At 34.8% G+C, this 18,526-nt stretch overlaps 1 protein-coding gene across 6 annotated transcripts in view; it reads left to right on the top strand.

Annotated features, from left to right (window-relative positions):
* The window catches only part of LOC110035712, a 59,829-nt gene extending 43,880 nt beyond the window's left edge, over positions 1–15,949 (top strand). For 4 of the 6 annotated variants that reach the window (XM_020739987.1, XM_020739985.1, XM_020739986.1 and 1 more), the window contains 6 exons: positions 7,189–7,235; positions 7,352–7,544; positions 7,666–7,769; positions 14,885–14,960; positions 15,395–15,555; positions 15,634–15,949. In XM_020739987.1, the coding sequence (XP_020595646.1) occupies positions 7,189–7,235; positions 7,352–7,544; positions 7,666–7,769; positions 14,885–14,960; positions 15,395–15,555; positions 15,634–15,697 (645 nt within the window). In that variant the 3' untranslated portion in view covers positions 15,698–15,949. Of the gene's footprint in view, positions 1–7,188; positions 7,236–7,351; positions 7,545–7,665; positions 7,770–14,884; positions 14,961–15,394 lie in introns of all 6 variants that reach the window. The other 2 variants (XM_020739990.1, XM_020739988.1) reach the window with 2 other exon arrangements.
* Positions 15,950–18,526: the final 2,577 nt, after the last annotated feature.

Here is an 18,526-nt window from a genome sequence, read left to right as displayed (position 1 = left end):
CAACGAAAGTTTTGAAACAAGGAGACTATATGAAGACGGAGGAAAAAGGTTTAATGTAAATAAAATTAACGCTTTAAATTTATTAATTTAAATTTGATATTTATCATAATATTAATGTTAAATCATATTAATTATTGGTTGGAATCAAGATTTAAGATTAATTGATTCCAAGATATAAAAATTAGAATTTGATTTCAAGTAAGGCTAAGGTGAGTAATTATGCTTTTAATATATATATAAACACACACATATGTGACATTGTTGTTGATACGCCGTTCTCCTTAACATTGCAAGTTCTACTCATCCATCTCATGCAGCTCACCTGGCACCGCCCCGCCTTACTGTCGCTTCTCTGATATCATCCGTGATGAGTTACAACGCCTGTTCGGGAAGAGTTCCCTCTGGATAAAGGGGACCACTTTCCTGCTCGCTGCAACTTCCAAAAATCCTCTCCTTTGGTTGACGCGATTCTCAAACACCATATCCCAGTGAGCTTCAAACTCCCGAATTTTGATGCATACGAAGGTGTAACTGACCCATACAAATACGTCGACGACTATCGAACTATCATGCACATTCATTGCGTCTTTGATGTTCTTCTCTATCAAGTGTCCCTGCAACTCTCATGGGTCAAGCTCGAGCATGATTTTATTCCTTCCCAAGGGGGGGCATCATCAACATCTTCAATGAGCTTGTCAAACTATTTGTAGAGCTCTTCATAGAAAATAGATGGATCATCAAAGATTCATCCCACTCATCAAGAGTTTGCTAAAATGAGGGGGAATTTCTCAAGGAATACTTCCGCAGGTTCTCCAATGAAGCCCAACAGATTTCGAGAGTGGATCTAGAGTTACTGAGAGGAGTCTTTCTTTGAAGGTTTCGCTCAGAACCTTTTTACTCATCACTCATGCAGGAGACGGTTTGCTTTTAAGCGAATTTTGTCTATCGTGTCGAAGCTCAAATCTCTGCAGATGAGACTATCAATGCACACGAGTGTAATTCAAGCGATTGAGGGTCAGTCACAAGAATAATGCTGGAGATACCAATCAAATTTTACAACGAGAGATGTTCGAACCGCAGGAGAATCGCTAGCCTTGATCAGAAAAAGAATACACACCACTCAACACGTCACTTGTCAACATCCTAATGACCATCAATGATGAAAAGGTTGTCAAGTGGCCCATACCGTTAAAAAATACAGATGGTAGAGAACAATATCAATATTGTCATTTCCACCAAGAAAATGACATTTAACAGAAAAATATTTTCAATTAAAGGAAGAAATTAAACTTTTGATATGCCAAGATCACTTGAATCGCTACTTACAAAAACGAAGCGATGAGAATGTGAAGAATTCGTCGGGGTTATCGAATGAGAAGTACAATTCCAAATTATCTTATTTGAGTAAAAAGCTAGTATATAAACTCTTAATTTTATTCTAGCAAGATTTTTCATGTTACTTTAAACAATTGTTATTCAGTGAAACTTTCATATTCTCTTACGAAAGTTATTTTGTGTGGAAAGTCCCCTTGAGGGCATGCGACAGACGAGGTCTCCATCCTTACCCCTGTCAAGACTTGATGGGAAGATACGTCACCTTTGGAAGTCGAGCCCAAGAGGCAAGACTCGATGGGAAGATACCATGCCACTAGAGGTTAAGTCTAAGAGACAAGACCCGATGGGATGGTATGGTACTTCTCTCAAGAGGAAAGACTCGATGGGAAGATATCATGCCGCTAGAGGTCAAGCCCAAGATGTAAGCTTCGATGAGAATGTACGGTACCCTTGGAAGTCGAGCCTAAGAGGCAAGACTTAATGGAAAGATACCATGCCTCTACAGGTTAAGCCCAAGATGCAAGACTCATGTGAAAATACGGTACCCTAGCAGTCGAGCTTAAGAGGCAAGTGTCGATGGGAAGATACGGTACCCCTAGAAGTCGAGCCTAAAAGGCAAGACTTGGTGGGAAGCTACCATGCCCCTAAAGGTTAAGGTCAAGTGACAAGACTCGAGCAGTAGATATCGTACCCCTAGAAGTCGAGCCTAAGAGGGAAGATTCGATGGTAAGATAATATGCCCTTAGAGGTCAAGCTCAAGAGGCAAGCTCGATGGGAAGATACGATACCCCTAGAAGTCGAGCCCAAGAGGCAATACTAAATGGGAAGATGTCATGCCCCTGGAGGTCAAGCATAAGAGACAAAACTCGATGGGAAGATACGATAATCTTAGAAGTCGAGTCTAAGAGGCAAGGCTCGATGATAAGTTACTATGCCCCTGGAGGTTAAGCTCTATAGACATGACTCGATGGGAAGATACGGTACCAGACAAGACTCGATCGGAAGATGTCATACTCCTGGAAGTTGAGCCTGAGAGGTAAGACTTGATGGGAAGATACAGTATCCCTGAAAGTTGAGCCCAAGAAATAAGACTCGATGTGAAGATGTCATGCCCCTGGAGGTCAAGCCCAAGATGCAAGTCTTGATAGGAAGATACAACACCCTTGGAAGTCGAGCCCAAGAGATAAGACTCGATGGAAAGATACCATGACCCTAGAGGTAAGCCCAAGAGGAAAGAGTTATTGGGAAGTTATCATGCCCCTAGAGGTCAAGCCTAAGAGGTATGACTCGATAGGAAGATATAGAACCCCTCAAAGTCGAGCCTAAGAGACAAAACTTGATGAGAAGCTTTCATGGCCGTGGAGGTTAAGCCTAATAAACAATACTTGACTGTAAGATACGGTACCCCTAGAAGTCGAGCCAAAGAGGCATGACTCGATGGGAAGCTAGTGTACCCTTAGAAGTCGAGCCTAAGAGGCAAGACTCGATGGGAAGCTACTGTACCCCTGGAAGTCGAGCCTAAGAGGCAAGTCTTAATCGTAAGCTAGTAGCGAATAGATCCTCACTAGAAAGTCTCTAAGAGAGTAAGTGTTTGACATGGTCTTCAATCAAAGACCTCAGAAGGCTACTAGCCTCAAATGACACAGGTACATCAAAGAATTCAGAAGGCCACAAGCCTCCTAAGGCACATGTACATAAAAAAAATTAGAAGGCTGTAACCCTCAGAAAACACAGGTACATCAAGGACCGCAGAAGGTTACGAGCCTCAAAAGTCACCGATGCATTTCTAGCTTCTAGAGGGCATAAGCCTAAGAAGACGCAAGCCTCAAAAGATACACGCCTAAGATGATACAATCTCAGAAGGCACGAGTCTAAAAAGGTACGTGATTTTTTTTATAAAATGCACATGCTAACTTTAATTGCAGAAATCTACACTATTAAGAAGCCACAAGATCCCAAAAATGGGTAAATCACGGTTCAGAAGCAACAACAAAATTTTTATTACTTCAAGCAGAACATACAGACAGACACATCATCATGTGCGAGGGTTATAATAAGTTAGCTTATCTTCGAGTGAAGTCAGCATCGCCTCCCCAAAATTTTGTACTGATCTCCAACGGAATGAAATTCTCCAAATATCGTCATTGCAGCAACAAAAAATCTCCCCTCGTGGTGCGGCGGGCAAACTCCGGTTTTTCTTCGTCTCATTTGGAATGCGCGACAACAACTCAAAAATCTCCCCAAAAAGTGCTGTGAAAACTACAACATTTCTTCATTACCTCTAGAATGTGCAAAAACAACACTAGAATCTCCCTCAGAATGCTTGACAACATCATGAAAGATCCTGTTGATCATTTGCTACGTAGGACGGTGACAAATTTCTTCTGTATTGCAACTCGAAAGAAGATTTCATTGGTCGTCTGCTAAGTAGGCCAGGGGCGACTTTCTTCTGCACTGCAACATGAAAGAAAATCCTGTTGGTCGCCTGCTGCACAAGACGGGAACGATTTCCTTTGCATTTTAACTCTAAAGAGGATCCAATTGGTTGTCTGCTACGCAGGTCAGAGATGGCTTTCTTCTTATAGGAAATCTCAGATCACTTGCTGGTAGGGATGGGGACTCCACCTCCATCCTTATATCCTTTGGCTTTTTATAGGTTCCAAAATCATTAATATTTATGGCTAAAAGTTATTGCATTTCATTAAAATAATAATTTAAAATTGAAATTTGCATTAATTCTCGTCCTTCTACCTTCCAGCTTTTGAGATTCCGTCATATGACCTACTTTCCTCAATCCAAATTAAAAATAAAAAATAAAATTTTTTAGATATTAAAGGAGAAAAAATCCTTTATATCCTCTTATTTAATTAATACAAATTAAATACACTTAAATTACTTTTCAAACCAACTTTATATATCTATGTGTGTGCGTGTGTATAACTAGTTAATTAAAATAAAATCACCTGCTATTCTTATTTCTCACGCGGGAATTATTGTCGTCATTCCCAAATTTGCTCGCTTCTCGTTGTTACCTATTCACATCTCCACATTAATACTGATGCATTTACATGTATACAACATTAATCTTAATGTTTAACGAATTTGTGACTTTTGCATGCATACCGCATTAATCAAGATGGCCTATGCAAGTCCCTCCCATTAATCCTTAAAAGCATGCCATCAACACTTTTGTGTGTGTGTACATACATGCATATGTATACATATCTATATATATATATATATATATATATATATATACAGAAGACATGTTATGATACAGCTGAGCATCAAAGAAGATTACACAAGGATTTTCTCAAAGAAATTCATCACAATCGAGGGCAATCATATGAAATTGCTCAAATGGACCCCTGATTTCGATCCCAGTCAAGAACCCCCAATTGCGTCTATCTGGTTCTCATTACTTTAACTCAAACTTCAATTCTTTGACCCACCTATCTTATATGCAATTGAGAATATTCTTGAAAAAGCTTTGCAGAGGACACCTATGAAGCTTCACATTTCCTCCTATAACCTTTCCAAACCATCAGTTACAAGGATTTTAATTGAAAGAGATATTACACTACCAAATGTCGAGGAGGTTTGGTGAGGTACTGAACATAATGGGTATTGACAACCCATTATCACTAAACAAAGGCGTTGCTATTGTAACCATTGAAAAATGTTTGGGCATTTTGATGAGAAATGCAATAGGTTACATCCTTAGCTTAAACCAGATGGAGCCACTAAAGATCTTGATTTAAGATCTGTTGTTTAGGGCACTAAACCCTCAACTTCTGTTGATATTTCTTTGCAACAGAATACTGCATCAATTTAGAAGGGATAATATTTAGACCGAAAGTCAGGATAGCCCCACTGCTCCTATTCAGAAATCATCAGGTGCAGATGTGACATTTCACACTTTACATACACTAGAACCTGTCGTTGTGACAATGATTGCCTTTCCTTCTACTACGGTTTTAATATCTAATCAGACCGAGGATTACATGAGTCAGTCTTCAGATGAAAAATGACAGATTTACACTTCTCGGCGGAAGAAGGCTGGGGTACACTTTGGGGTACTCTTCAACTTGAAAACTTAATGAATGACACTTTGGTTACTCCTAACAATGATACGACACTTCAAAATTTTTTATCTGACTCCGCTCCTAAAACTAGAGGAAGAGATAATACTAAACTGACTCATCCCTAACTACTTGTTTTATGCATGTTTTAAATTTTTTTTTAGTCTATCTGTATCTTTTTGTTGGTGCAGTACTGTACTTGGTATCGTATGGGTAGGGTGCCTCTATTGGATCCTCTCATACAATCTATTTCAATAAAATCAGCCTGAGCTTTTTATATATATATATATATATATATAATTAGTAATTGAACTAAAATCAAAATATATATATATATATATATATATATATATTACTTTAGATCTTAATATTTTTGGACGACGACGTTGATCTCGCCCAAAAAGAGGGAGCAACTGATACACCATCAACAAATCTTTATCATTTGACACAAATCTCGATGTGCGACATGAATCTTGATACAATCTTTTGAGCAAAAAACTTTCAATTTTTGATTAATAGTCATCTAGAGCTCCGATTTCAGCAAACTTACAGTCAAACTGATTAACTCAACATGATTGACTCAATGATACTAAAATGGGTCCATTCCAAGTCAAATTAAACTCAGATCAAGCCATTAAACCACTTTTGGAAGCTTTCTTGACACATTGGGAATGTTAAATAAGTGTCAAATCTGGCGAGCTTATAGTCGAATCAAGCGTCTCGGCAAGACAAATCTAACGAGCTCAAGATCGCTCGATTCTGACTTTTTTAATGCACTTAAATGTTTATTAAACGCTGTCTGATCAAAGGAAGTTCCCCGGATCATCCGATTAAAGTGGTTCATATTCATGCATTAATTGCACCCGAAAGTCTATAAATAGAGCCCTATCTCTCTCACGAGAGGGAGGTGAGCTTGAGACTTGAGGAAGAGCGAAGCTTTAAAAAGGGCTGAAGTCCAGCACAACTCCTTCCGTCGTTGACTACTGCCAACCGTCGTCGACTATCGCTGATCGTCGTTAACCACCACCAACCACCATCGAGCACCACCTGCTTGCCTCCACCGATCGCAATTGATCACCGTATGCTCTTTGCGACAAGTTTATCCATGCATCGACATTGTAATTTGGAGAATTTTGTAACACTTTTCCGCTTGTGGGACAAGAGGTTTCTTTAATCATCAACTTATAGTGGATTTTTACAACTGGGCTAGGCTTTATGATTTTTTCCTTTTCTAATAGTCGTCTTCCCTCTTTTGAGTGTGTGCTCAATCTTCATACCACGCTAAGACGATAATATATCACTCTATTGCCTCAAATTTTTTAGCACACATCAATTGTATATATATTTCTTAATTACATCTCCACCATCGCAATTAATACCAATACCAACCGGCACTTGCCTTTCTAAGTGAAATTCGGGATTCCACTAGCTATGTGCATCAACAGTGTTAATGAAATAAATCTTTGGGAAAATTTAATCAAAATGGAAACTAATTTCTGAACTTCTTCATCTTTGAGAATTCACTTATACTTTTATTTATCAACATGATCATTTCCAATAGCAGAATTGCAATTTAATTATTTTCTACGATTTTTGAAATAGTTAAAATCTTGTGTATAATTTATTTGGGTGACTTTGCACTTTGATCTTGTCAAAATTTGGTTATTACAGTTCATTAGATTAGTTAATAAGAAAAATTTCCTTTCTTTGTTCTCTTTTGTCATGTGTCAATCGAAAAGAGTTATTGATGTGCTCTTTTGTTTTATTGCAGTTTGTCAGGAACATCCATGACATGATGGCAAACAAACTGTACCAGCAGTGAGCTAATTTTACTGAAATAAAGATCTGCATCTTAAATATAATTACTTACATCAAAAGTTTGCATTGTTGAAGGACAAACTGATTTTAACTACTGAAACCAAATTCTTATATAGGCCGCAGAAGGAAGGTTCCTTCTCCATTAATGACTTGATGGGGTTTATTACTCTTGAAAAGAATGGCAAAACTCTTGATCTCTTTGGTGGAGAAATCTCTACTGATCGAATAACTGCAATTCAGGACGCATACTGGAGCATGGCATCTGCTTTGTCTGAGGCTGATGGTATTGATTATACTGATCCAGAGGAGGTGCGAAGCCGGCAAGCTGTTTCTTTTTTTTTCATTATTATTGATTGATCACTTTATTGGGCTTTATTATAGCTCTAATTTTTTCGAGCTTCTTTATGTTTGATTTTTACAATGCGAGAAGCTTGAGTTGGTAATTGCGACTTTGATTGATCTTGATGCAATGGATAGCAAAAGTAGTGTCTCATTGTTGGCTGAGTGCTCCAGCTCCCCAGACGTTAGTACAAGGTATATATTTATGAAGGAATTTTACATTCACGCTACACTATTCTTATGTATTTGCATAACTGTCACTTAAACTATTATATTTCCATTTATAACATTTTGGTGTAATAAGCCTATGCGTGAAAAGGTATAATTCATTTTAAAAAGTTAAACAAAATTGGTTTGTTGATGTGATTTAAAGATTTGAGTGCATGCCTGTAAACATGAAAGTTTTGGTGTTGGATATGTAAATACATAAGAATGGTGTGGTTTGTAGATAAATGCTCCACAGATTTTGTTTCCCCGTTTCGCTGTCATCTTTTTTTTAGGGTTGTTTAGATCGAAAATTTGATTGTAATAGGGGCTATTACTTCGATGGATAATGTGACACCGTATTGCTACAATCCTTTCTTAAAATATTCCTTGAGATAATTGCTCATTATTTCCAGTAGAGGCCAAGGCTTTTTGAAATGAGTCAAATAGGATAGTCAAGCCCATCTTTCTTTTTGCATAGGGATTGAGTACTGATAAATAGAAATGCACTGATTAGGTCATCTAGATAAACATATAATTTGAGATGATGATAATTAGAGCCTTAATATATAATTTGATTTAAGGATTAATTCTATATGTAAATATGCCTCTATTAATTCATTAATTGTTATTCCCTTCCCAATTACCTTATTGTTGTCTTTATATAAGCCTTCAATAATTCTTGCCCATTTAAATGAATATATTATGTATATAGGAATTTAAAAGTTTATAAATGATGATTTAAATCTCATTCGAATTATGTTTGAATCTCTTTCATTTTTAAAAAGTAAGATTCTCTTTTTCTCTCTTTAATATTTAGGAGTGTTCATGTTGGAATAGAAGAGCACTGCTTATAGATTTATATAACAAAAAAAATTTCATTCGTTTTATTGAGTTGGCATCACCAAATTTAGTCTCTACAATATTATCATAAATATGGTACTGTTTGATGAAAAAACTTGAGTTTTGAGTTGTAATAATTTGTCTATTAATTGTTATTATACAATTTCTTATTTTATAGTCTGATTGGTTATTCGAAACATGTTTGCATACAAGATTATAAATTTAATACAATAGAGTGCAGTCACAAAAGCTGAAACATAAATAAACTATAACTTGGATATAGTGGAATGCAATCATAATATCTATATTAGAGTGTAGATTATAACTCTGACATGATAGAGTAGAGCCATAATATTTATAATGCAAAATACTGTAATTTCTATATATTAGACTATAACTAAGTAAATATAACTTTGATGCAACACAGTACAATCATAGCAAAATTTAATTTCTCTTTCTATGTCTCAAGCTACCATTCAAATACTTGGTGCTGATGAAACTAGCTCTTTCTATTCAACTTTATTTACTTAAGCATGTACTTAAAATACTCATCTAATTACTATAAAATTAGAAATTCAAATTTTTAAAAAATTTTCTATGTTCACATATTTTAAAGAGTTTTAGAATCCTAAATTTAAACGCACTTTATTAAAGCTAGAGTTCCCTCAACCCTTTCAAGGAGATCAAGAGCATAAAACTACCTAACTTTATTTATTGTATCCTCGCCTCTAATATGTAACCCGAGCAAGATAATGTATCTTTATAAGTATGATTAGAGTTGATATTTGTGTACATACTAAACCATCTCAAGTGAACCAATTATATAAAAGTTAATGAGTGCAAAACAAGTTCAACTATATTTTTGTCATATTTAAATCTTATTCAAACTAGTTTGAAGATAATCTTGTTTTTGGATAAAATTCAAGCAAGATTTTAATATCGTTAAAAACTGGTATGTGTTTAAATATGTTTTGAACTTATTTTTGATACCGTATGAAAAATATCGAAGGATATAGCACTGTTAAAAATAAACTAGAAGAAATAATCTCTATTGAATAAACCAAATGACAAAGTGTTCCAAGCTAGGTTTTAAGCATATTAATATACTAAGCATCAATTAAACTCTAATGCTGATTAAAAAATAAAGGAAAATGGGACCCACAAGGGCTGCTGACCTCTATGGACGGGATAGATCTCGAATAGAACTATCCCAAGCCGGAAATTTCTTGCTATACCTTACTGGGGTTGGCATTTCCCATCTCAGTATCCAACCAATGAAGTGATAAGGAGTCATAGGGATGCTTTTGTGTCAGCTAGTCTTTGACCCCTCTCATTGCTTGCAGAAATGTGGTGCCTGGAACTCTGGCTCCCATCTCTATTTAAGTACTCATGAGTGTTGATTCTTTCAATACTAAAGTATGTGTTTCATTATTTGATGAATTTTAATGTTCTTATAACCATCATGAATCATGTCCTTATGATACTAGTCGACTCAACAAAATGTGACATGCATCTATAGGTAGGCCATCACACCACACTTACTTCTGTAGCTTATCTTTAATGAAAAACTCTACTTATAACCTTATGACACATGAACTCCTTTCTTGGACCGAAAGCGGGACATAGCGAGGAACTTGGATTGGTTTTGTAGCGTAGGAATAGGGTTGGTTGGCCCTCCTTTGAGCATAGGGCTTGCCGCCCAATAGGAGTGGGGCCCCACTTAACTATCCCCTTAATTATCCCAGTATTATATATATATATATGTGTGTGTGTGTGTGTGTGTGTTATTTGTTGTGTTTAGGTCAATTTTGAATTTATTTTTCTGTCAGGATAGCCATCAGCGTCCAAGTTTTTCATTGCAAAGCTGTACCCAGTGACGAGTGGTGCTCTGAATTTCTCTCGTCTGACGTGGTGGTTATTCTCGACCCTTCCATATTGCACAATCCTCCCTTTTTCTCCTCTCATTGTCGCCAACCTCTGATCCCCCTACTGCTATCTGCCACACGTCAGTCGCTTCCTCTTCCTTCTTCCTCTTTCCTCCTCCTCCTTCCTCTCTTGCTGCCAACCACCTGCCCTTGTTTGCTTTGGCCTGTCATCATTCCATACACATATATCCCCAAGCGGCAGCTATCCTACCGCCACCTTACCACCGCCATTATCCCAAGTGACATTTGTGAGATGTTATCTTTGTTATTTCAATTTATATTCGCGTTTCTTGTAATTTCTATTTGATTTATAACAATAAAGTGTATTTTTCGTTGTTGTTTGGGTTAACTTCAGTATCATTTGTTATTAGAGCCAGCCTAACCTTAGTCATATCATAAAATTTCTAGCATCCATCCAAACCCAACCCTACTTCCACCTAATAAGTATTTTGTCTCATCCTACATCCCTCTACATACCTCATTCCACGTAGCTACTCCCAAACTCTTATCATGACACCATAGAGGTAATTGCTAGAACCGGATCAGGAGTTTACCATGGAAGAGTTATAGCGACAGCTTCACGGAGTGCTACAACGACTCGATGATATTGACAAAATCACCCATGACGAGCATTTTAGCGAGATCCTAACAGGAAAGATGGAGGAATATTTGAATCCCTTCCATAGGAATTATTCCATTAGAGAAGAACACAGGACACGATGCTTTGGGATACAGTATCAGAGGAAGCTAAGAGATGTAGTGCTTGCTAGAGAATAAAACAATGAAATGTTTGTTAGATGATAAATACATGAAAGGCCTGTTTGAGGATATAGTGATGAAGTGTCTATTGGAGGATACAGAGATGAAGTGTTTATTAAAGGATATAAAAGCTCGGGATTGAAAGCAGATATATCAAATTTCGAGTGGAGAATGCATCCAGATGATTTCATAGAGTGGCTGCAGATCATCGAGATGGTCTTTGAATATAACAAGTTACTAGATGATCAAAAAGTAAAACTAGATACTATCAAGCTGAAGAAGAGTGTCTCATTGTTGTGAGAGAACTTGAACAGGAAGAGAAATATATAAGAATGAAGCAAGATTTCTACCTAGGAGAAGATGAAGAGAGAGTTGCGGCGATAGTCCTACCCTCTTACTACAGTCATGATCTTTTCTCGAGACTCCACTACCTACAACAGAGAGATTTATGAGTGAAGAACACAACAGAGTTTATGTAGCTTAAGCTAAAATGTGATCTGATGGAGTCAAAGGAGCACAACTAGGTACTCAAGAGAGAAGCTTGAATCTCGCCATCGGTAATAGGATCTAGCTACAACTTTACTTGTCTCTGGGTGACGTTTAGACCTTAGCATTGAAGGTGGAGAGATAGCAAAAGTAGAGCAGACACCCATTACCATTCAGATAGCCACCCGCAGTTAGAGTCATTAGTAGGAATATACCTCATGAAGTTGAGAAGACTAGTCAGAAGAAGGATAGAGTCATTCAAACTGTAAAGAAGCCTGACAAGAGTAGCACGTCCGCTATAGTCCCAACCAGGAAAAAAATTATATGTCATGGATTTGGACATATCGCCTCCCGCTGCCTGACAAGCCAAGTTGTGCTCTTCACCAAACACGGTGTTGTGGAGGAAGGAGCGACAGAATAAGCGAAAGAACTTGGGCGAGGAGTACCAGCATCCATTGAATGAGGGCGAGATGCTGGTGGTTCGACTAGTCCTTCAGACTAAGGCTACAAGGGAACACCAATGGTTTCGCCATAATATATTCTAAACTTGTTGCACCGTGAAAGAAAATATATGCAGTCTCATAAACAAGTTAAAGACTTTGATACCAAATGACACTGATCTGAAATACCTAGATAGTGTCTAAGGATCAAGGGTATGGCTAGAATAGTTGCAGGATGAGAGTACATGAAAAATAGGCTGAAATAAAGGTGTCTGGGAATGATTCTGAAGGCTATAATAGTTATTTTTGGTGAAAACACCAAAGGGGAAGAATATCGATAAGTATTCAAGGGTATTCAAAATTTGGGAAGATCCACTATTTAGACCAACTAAAAGAGAAGAGGATATAAGACTCCAGATGGAGAGAAAATGGATAAATAAATCTTCAATAACATTAAACAAGCCAAAAGTCCAAAACTAGGTTCTAGGCAACATATTTACTTGTCCCAAACAAAATAAACTTAATAACTAATTCGAAGTAAAATATATAAGGGTCCAAGTGGGACTGACCAGCCCTTGGAGGCTGGGATGTTGAACCGACCAAGGGAGTAACAAAACCATACTCGAATCTATTTTTGAATCTGTTGTAGACGCCCGCATCACCATGCTCTTGTAAGAATTGCAACTTAAATTTGAATTTGAAATTTTTATTGGGATTAATTCTAAATCTAATCCTCTAATAGAAACTTGTCTTTAAGGTGACATTAATTCTAAAGCTAAACCTCCAATAGAAATTAATCTTTAATGGGATATCTATCCAAAATTTGTACCTAGAATAAAACTTGTATTTGCAGCTGGAATTGAACTTATAGTCATATCTGAACATTTATAAGAATCTATATCTCATCTTGATTGTGATTTCAAGCGTTTTCGTGGAATTGAATCTCTCCTTAATGTGAATATTAGCTCAATGAAAACTCCTGAATATGAAATTGAACATTGAAAGACATTGAATGTGTAGTTGAATAAATCATTGTTGTAATTGATGAGTCTAGTGAACATTGATAATGCACTTTTGTTATTTGAAGTAAACAATTTAGGCCTGCAAGATGACAAATATATTAAAAATGCTAATTTATCACATGATATTGTTTCTAGCAAACTTATCTTTGCCGATCTAAATTAATATCGATTTTATTTTAGTTTTAGGTTTCTAGACTTCATAACTACATCATTAGTGAAAATCTAAAATTGCATGGTTCTTATGTTTGTATATGGTAAGTGCCTTAAAGAAACTTGATCTGTAGTTCTTTTTACCTTGCTATGGTAAGTATATTTATGATAATCAATGAAGTAACTTGTTGAACCACAACAAATGATAATTAATAAAATTTTAGTTCAATGGAGCCAAATATTTTTAAGCCATACAGGATGATGTAAATCTGTCTTCCATTATATTGCTCATGTTACAGCTTTGGACCTCTTGCTTCCACTGCCTACAGCTGTTTCCCCTGTTGTTACTGCTTCACATTTCTTCCCTATTCACCATACTTTAATTACTACTAATTGCTATAGTCTCGCTACCCACTTCATGCTATTTGCTTCCATCATTACATGGGACCTACCATTCGTGTTTCTGATTAGTCCGTCTGAGGTTATTTCCTTTCTATTTTGATAGTATCTTAAAGGAAAATGTAATTTTGATTTACAATTCAATCATTAAACTTCTTATGGAAAGGTGCCTACTGCTAAATTTTTTAAAGGATAAATTGGAAAATGTATTTGAATAGATCTGAGTGGATCTTGAGATGTTTTTTATTTTAGGTCTTCTGTATATTATGAAGAGCACCCCGGAAAGATAAAATTAATTGAACATAGAGCATTGCAATAATGTTTTCGTTTTTCTCTTTTCTTTTATTTGCATCTGTTGGATGTGTATTATTTTGAGTAGTTCTCATGCGTGGATGATTACTTCTTGGTGAGTCTTTTTGTAGTGCAATGAGGTTTGGTTTTAGCAGCAGGTGATTTCTATCGATATTCTTGTTTTAATTTAGTCAGTCTCTATTTTGTGCGCTTGATTACAATTTTGTTAAGTGAAATATTTATCAAATTTATTTTTGAAGTGTGAAACTGAATCATTTATTTTCGATTATTATTTTTAAGTGAAATTTAATTTTTTTTTCATATTATATTATCAGTAGGTAGATAATTTTCTCTGCTTAATAATGAAAGCTCTTATTTTTGCTAAAATTTAAAAATTGGCAGCTTGCGTACTATATATACATATACACACACACACACACACTATCTGTATGGTTCATGTCAAGTTGCATTAATAATTGTAAATGTATGGGATGTTATTTTCAACTGCAATAAGTTGATGATTGAGAGAGCTGTAATTGGCTTATCTTGTAAATTTTGTTTAGCTTTAGGAAATGCTAGCAATTTGTTTTTAAGGCAGTATCATAGAGATATGGTTTCTGTCAAGAAATGCAAAATTTATGCACATACACTTTTATTTGTGTTGTTTTGTATTGTGCTTTTGCTTTTTTAATTTGTGCGCTTAGTTTTAAACTCTCAATTATCTCAGATTATTCCTCTATATGCGTGAGATTTTAACTTCAATCTTTTCTAAGAATTTCTTCTGTTTACAGGAAAGCTCTTGCTAATGCGTTGGCCTCAGCTCCCTCGATGTGGATATTGGGCAACGCTGGCATGGGTGCATTGCAAGTAATTACTTGGAACTCTTAAAATCATTAACGGCTAGTTTTTATTTTCTTTCAGTAGCTTGGAAGTAAATGGAGCTGAGTTTAGTTAGTTTCATATTTGTGCATCATGGATTATACTATTTAATTGCTATTATGGATAAAATAATATTTAATTTTATGTCATATTTTATTTTTTTTTTATTTTGAAATATAAAAATGAAGGCGATTTCAAGGCCTCTATAGGTGGAATTCACTTCTTACTCTAAGTTAAGTTTCAATATTAAAATCTCACTTGTTTTCTCTTTATAAAATAAACAGACATTAATTCTCAGTTCTATAATTTACTCCCAATCATTTTTGGGCAGTTCCATAAAAAGAAAAGTAAAAGAACTCCCTCTCTAGCGAACCATTTACTACCATTTTCTTATAATTTTTCTACTTTGTTTCTTCATCCAGAGGCTGGCTGAAGACCATAACCCTGCTGTGGCTACTGCTGCTTCAAAAGCCATTAATGAGCTGAAGCAGCAATGGGAACTCGAAGAGGGAGATAGTCTGAGATTTATAATGAATCAACATTTTCAAGAGGATAACACAAACGATGTTTCAGAGGAAGACAAGTAATTTATGCACAATTTTTTAAATTTCCATATAATTCATAAATCTTAATTGCAGTGTTAAATGATACACAATCTTAGTTTTAAGGCAGTTGTGAATGCTCCAGCAAATACTACGGCATTTCTTCCTAGCCAATACTCATAACATGCGCATCACTGATAGAATGGCCGCTTAACTGCTCAGGTTAAGCACCAATGTTAAATACTACCTGTAAAGAGCAAGCAATTATTTTGCGCTCTGCCCTCAGAAACTATGGAAATTAAAGCAAAGACTTAACCCATTCTTTTTATTGTCATTGCGATCATCTTGTTAACAGTCTAGATATTGTATCCTTTATATCTACTGTAACATGACATATATATACTTTAGGATCATAGATGCATTTCTCATGTTAGTTTTTCCTAGCTTCTTCACATTTCTGAGCTACTTTTTGTTGTCCAAGTGGAGAAACTTATCTTTGTCCAATGAAAAGAGACAAATACAAAGTGATCTTCCACATCATAAGGTGTTTCTATCTGCTAGAAACTTCAATTCAAACATGAATCTACTAATCCAATGATATATAATCGGTTACGTTTGTGCGTAAAAGTTTATCTTCGTGTAATAAGAGTATGATTGATACGTTGAAAATCATTTTCTTTTATTATTTTTCAATTTTGGTACTCAATTATATATATATATATATATAGAGAGAGAGAGAGAGAGAGAGAGAGAGACGTGTGCCCGCACATTAGAAAATATTCCTTCTGAAGACCGCACTTCCGGGTGACCAACCATCAGCAGCCGCATCGCCATACGCATTAACCGCGGGATATGTGGCTGGCGGTGATTTGCCGTGCAGATGGAATATTTTTTTCACTCACGTCGAATGAGAGCGAGAGATGCATGAAAATGTGTATGCTGTTTTTTTAGAAGTTATTAATAGTTATATTTTTGAAATGAGACTGAAAGATTTGAGTATTATAAATGTTAAAAAGTAAAGTTTAGGAAATAAATAAATAAATAGGAATTGTATGACATGTATGTAGATGCCTCGTGTATATGGCATATATACTCGCATCTCTTCTGTACATTCTCATCACCTTACAAATACATTAAAACACTATCTATCAAGGAAGATGTATTTTTTGTTCTGTAATATTTTGTAAATAAATAAATTATTATTCTCGTAGGGATGATCGAGCAGCTCGTTATTGTGTAGTTATGTGTCGTGAATGAGTTATTTTATGTCTATAATGTAATTAAATATTAATCTTTAATTTTTAATTTCTAATTAAAATAATTTTGTTCACATTACTTGACCTTGGGCAACCTGATTGATAATGTGTGACTATTGAAATTGTGATCTAATATGTTGGTGTGATTACATACTTGTTTTTCATCATAAATATTTAAAGGTTGGCAAATAAAACCATGTTTTAAATTATGTGATTAATAATAAAATGTTTACTCATATTATTAAAAAAAGACTACATTCAAAATTTTAAGATGAGATAAATTGCTTTACTTTACTCTTTTAATATATTAAAATTGCAACAACTAAATCTTCCAAAATGACATTCTAAAATCTATTCTTAAAGACAACTTCCCCCAAAATATTGAATGCACTCCCTTGTCAATTATAATAAAGTAACATGCAAAAAATAAAAATTATTTAAATGAAAAAATAGAATTTTATAAATATATAATCATGCACTCTATATGGTGAAAATAATATTGCTCTCTTGGACAAAGATGCAATCATGTCGACTAGGAAGACTTAAAATATAATTCGTAGATGGATTCTTCTATGGTCTAAAAGGAATGATCAAGAAAATGTATTTTCTAAATCTTTATTTTATCCCCTTTGCTTTTTGGCATATATATCATAAGATTGTTTCTCTTTCAACATCTCTAATGATTGTGGGCTAAAAAAATTATGTATGAGGGTTTATGATTTTAAACATTTCAAGATGCTTTGTTATCCACCAAAATGAAGTTTTGTGATTACAAAAATGCTTTGTTATCCACCAAAATGAAGTTTTGTGATTACAAAAAAAAAAAAAAAACTCTCAAAGATGTGTTTCCTCTACAAAGATAATTATCAATGACCTTTAATAAGCTCAATAAGAAAATAATTTTAGATTTATGCTCTAACTAAAAAAACATAAAATCAAGAAAAAATCTCACCACAATCCCCAAAGCTTACACATTTAGAATTCAAAAGTTTGAAAAAAAAAAGCCATTAAATAACTTTAGATAGCACATCAGCAAGTTTGTTCTTCTCTCCAAGTTGATGCTTAATAATAAAAATAAGATTTTGGAGATACTTTATCTATTTTTATGCAAAAAATTTAATTTTTTTTTTTAATGATGATGAACTTTAGGGCATTGTGATTTAAGTTATGAATAAACTTCTCATGTAATAAGTAGTATATCTAGGATTTGAGAAACTAAAAGATAGCATAATTTTTTTTTCTTATATAGATGAACTTTGTCTGGCATTATTAAGCTTTTTATTAAAGAAGGCCATTAGATTTTTCTTGACTTACTTCTTATGCTTTCTATTAATTTAACAGGAAATTTCAAATATTTTGTAAATTTAGGGAGCCTAAGTACTAGAAAAGTGTCATAATAACTTTAATTTATTCCATGGCTTTATTTATAGCTATAGTCCAAATAAATCTAACTTCTTTAAAATTTCTATGAGTGGAGTTATAATGGTGATAAAATTTCAAATAATTTTCCTGTAGAAGGGTAAAAGTCAATATAAATTTCTTCATATTTGTGAATAAGTTAGAGGTTTGTTAATCTCCTATTGCCTTCAATTAAGATTGATCTACTTTCAACCATATAACATATACAATAAAACTAAAAAAACATTCAGGTTGGTAAAATAAATATTTCCCAAGGTATAATTAAGCCATACTTTTGTTAAGTTCCTTAAGACTAATCTTACATGGTTAAGATTTAACTCTTCATTAAGAGTTTAAA

Source organism: Phalaenopsis equestris, unplaced genomic scaffold, assembly GCF_001263595.1.
Source record: "Phalaenopsis equestris unplaced genomic scaffold, ASM126359v1 Scaffold199307, whole genome shotgun sequence".
Taxonomy (NCBI): Eukaryota; Viridiplantae; Streptophyta; class Magnoliopsida; order Asparagales; family Orchidaceae; genus Phalaenopsis; species Phalaenopsis equestris.
Note: the sequence above shows the minus strand (reverse complement) of the source record. Positions and strands in the feature narration are given on the sequence as shown.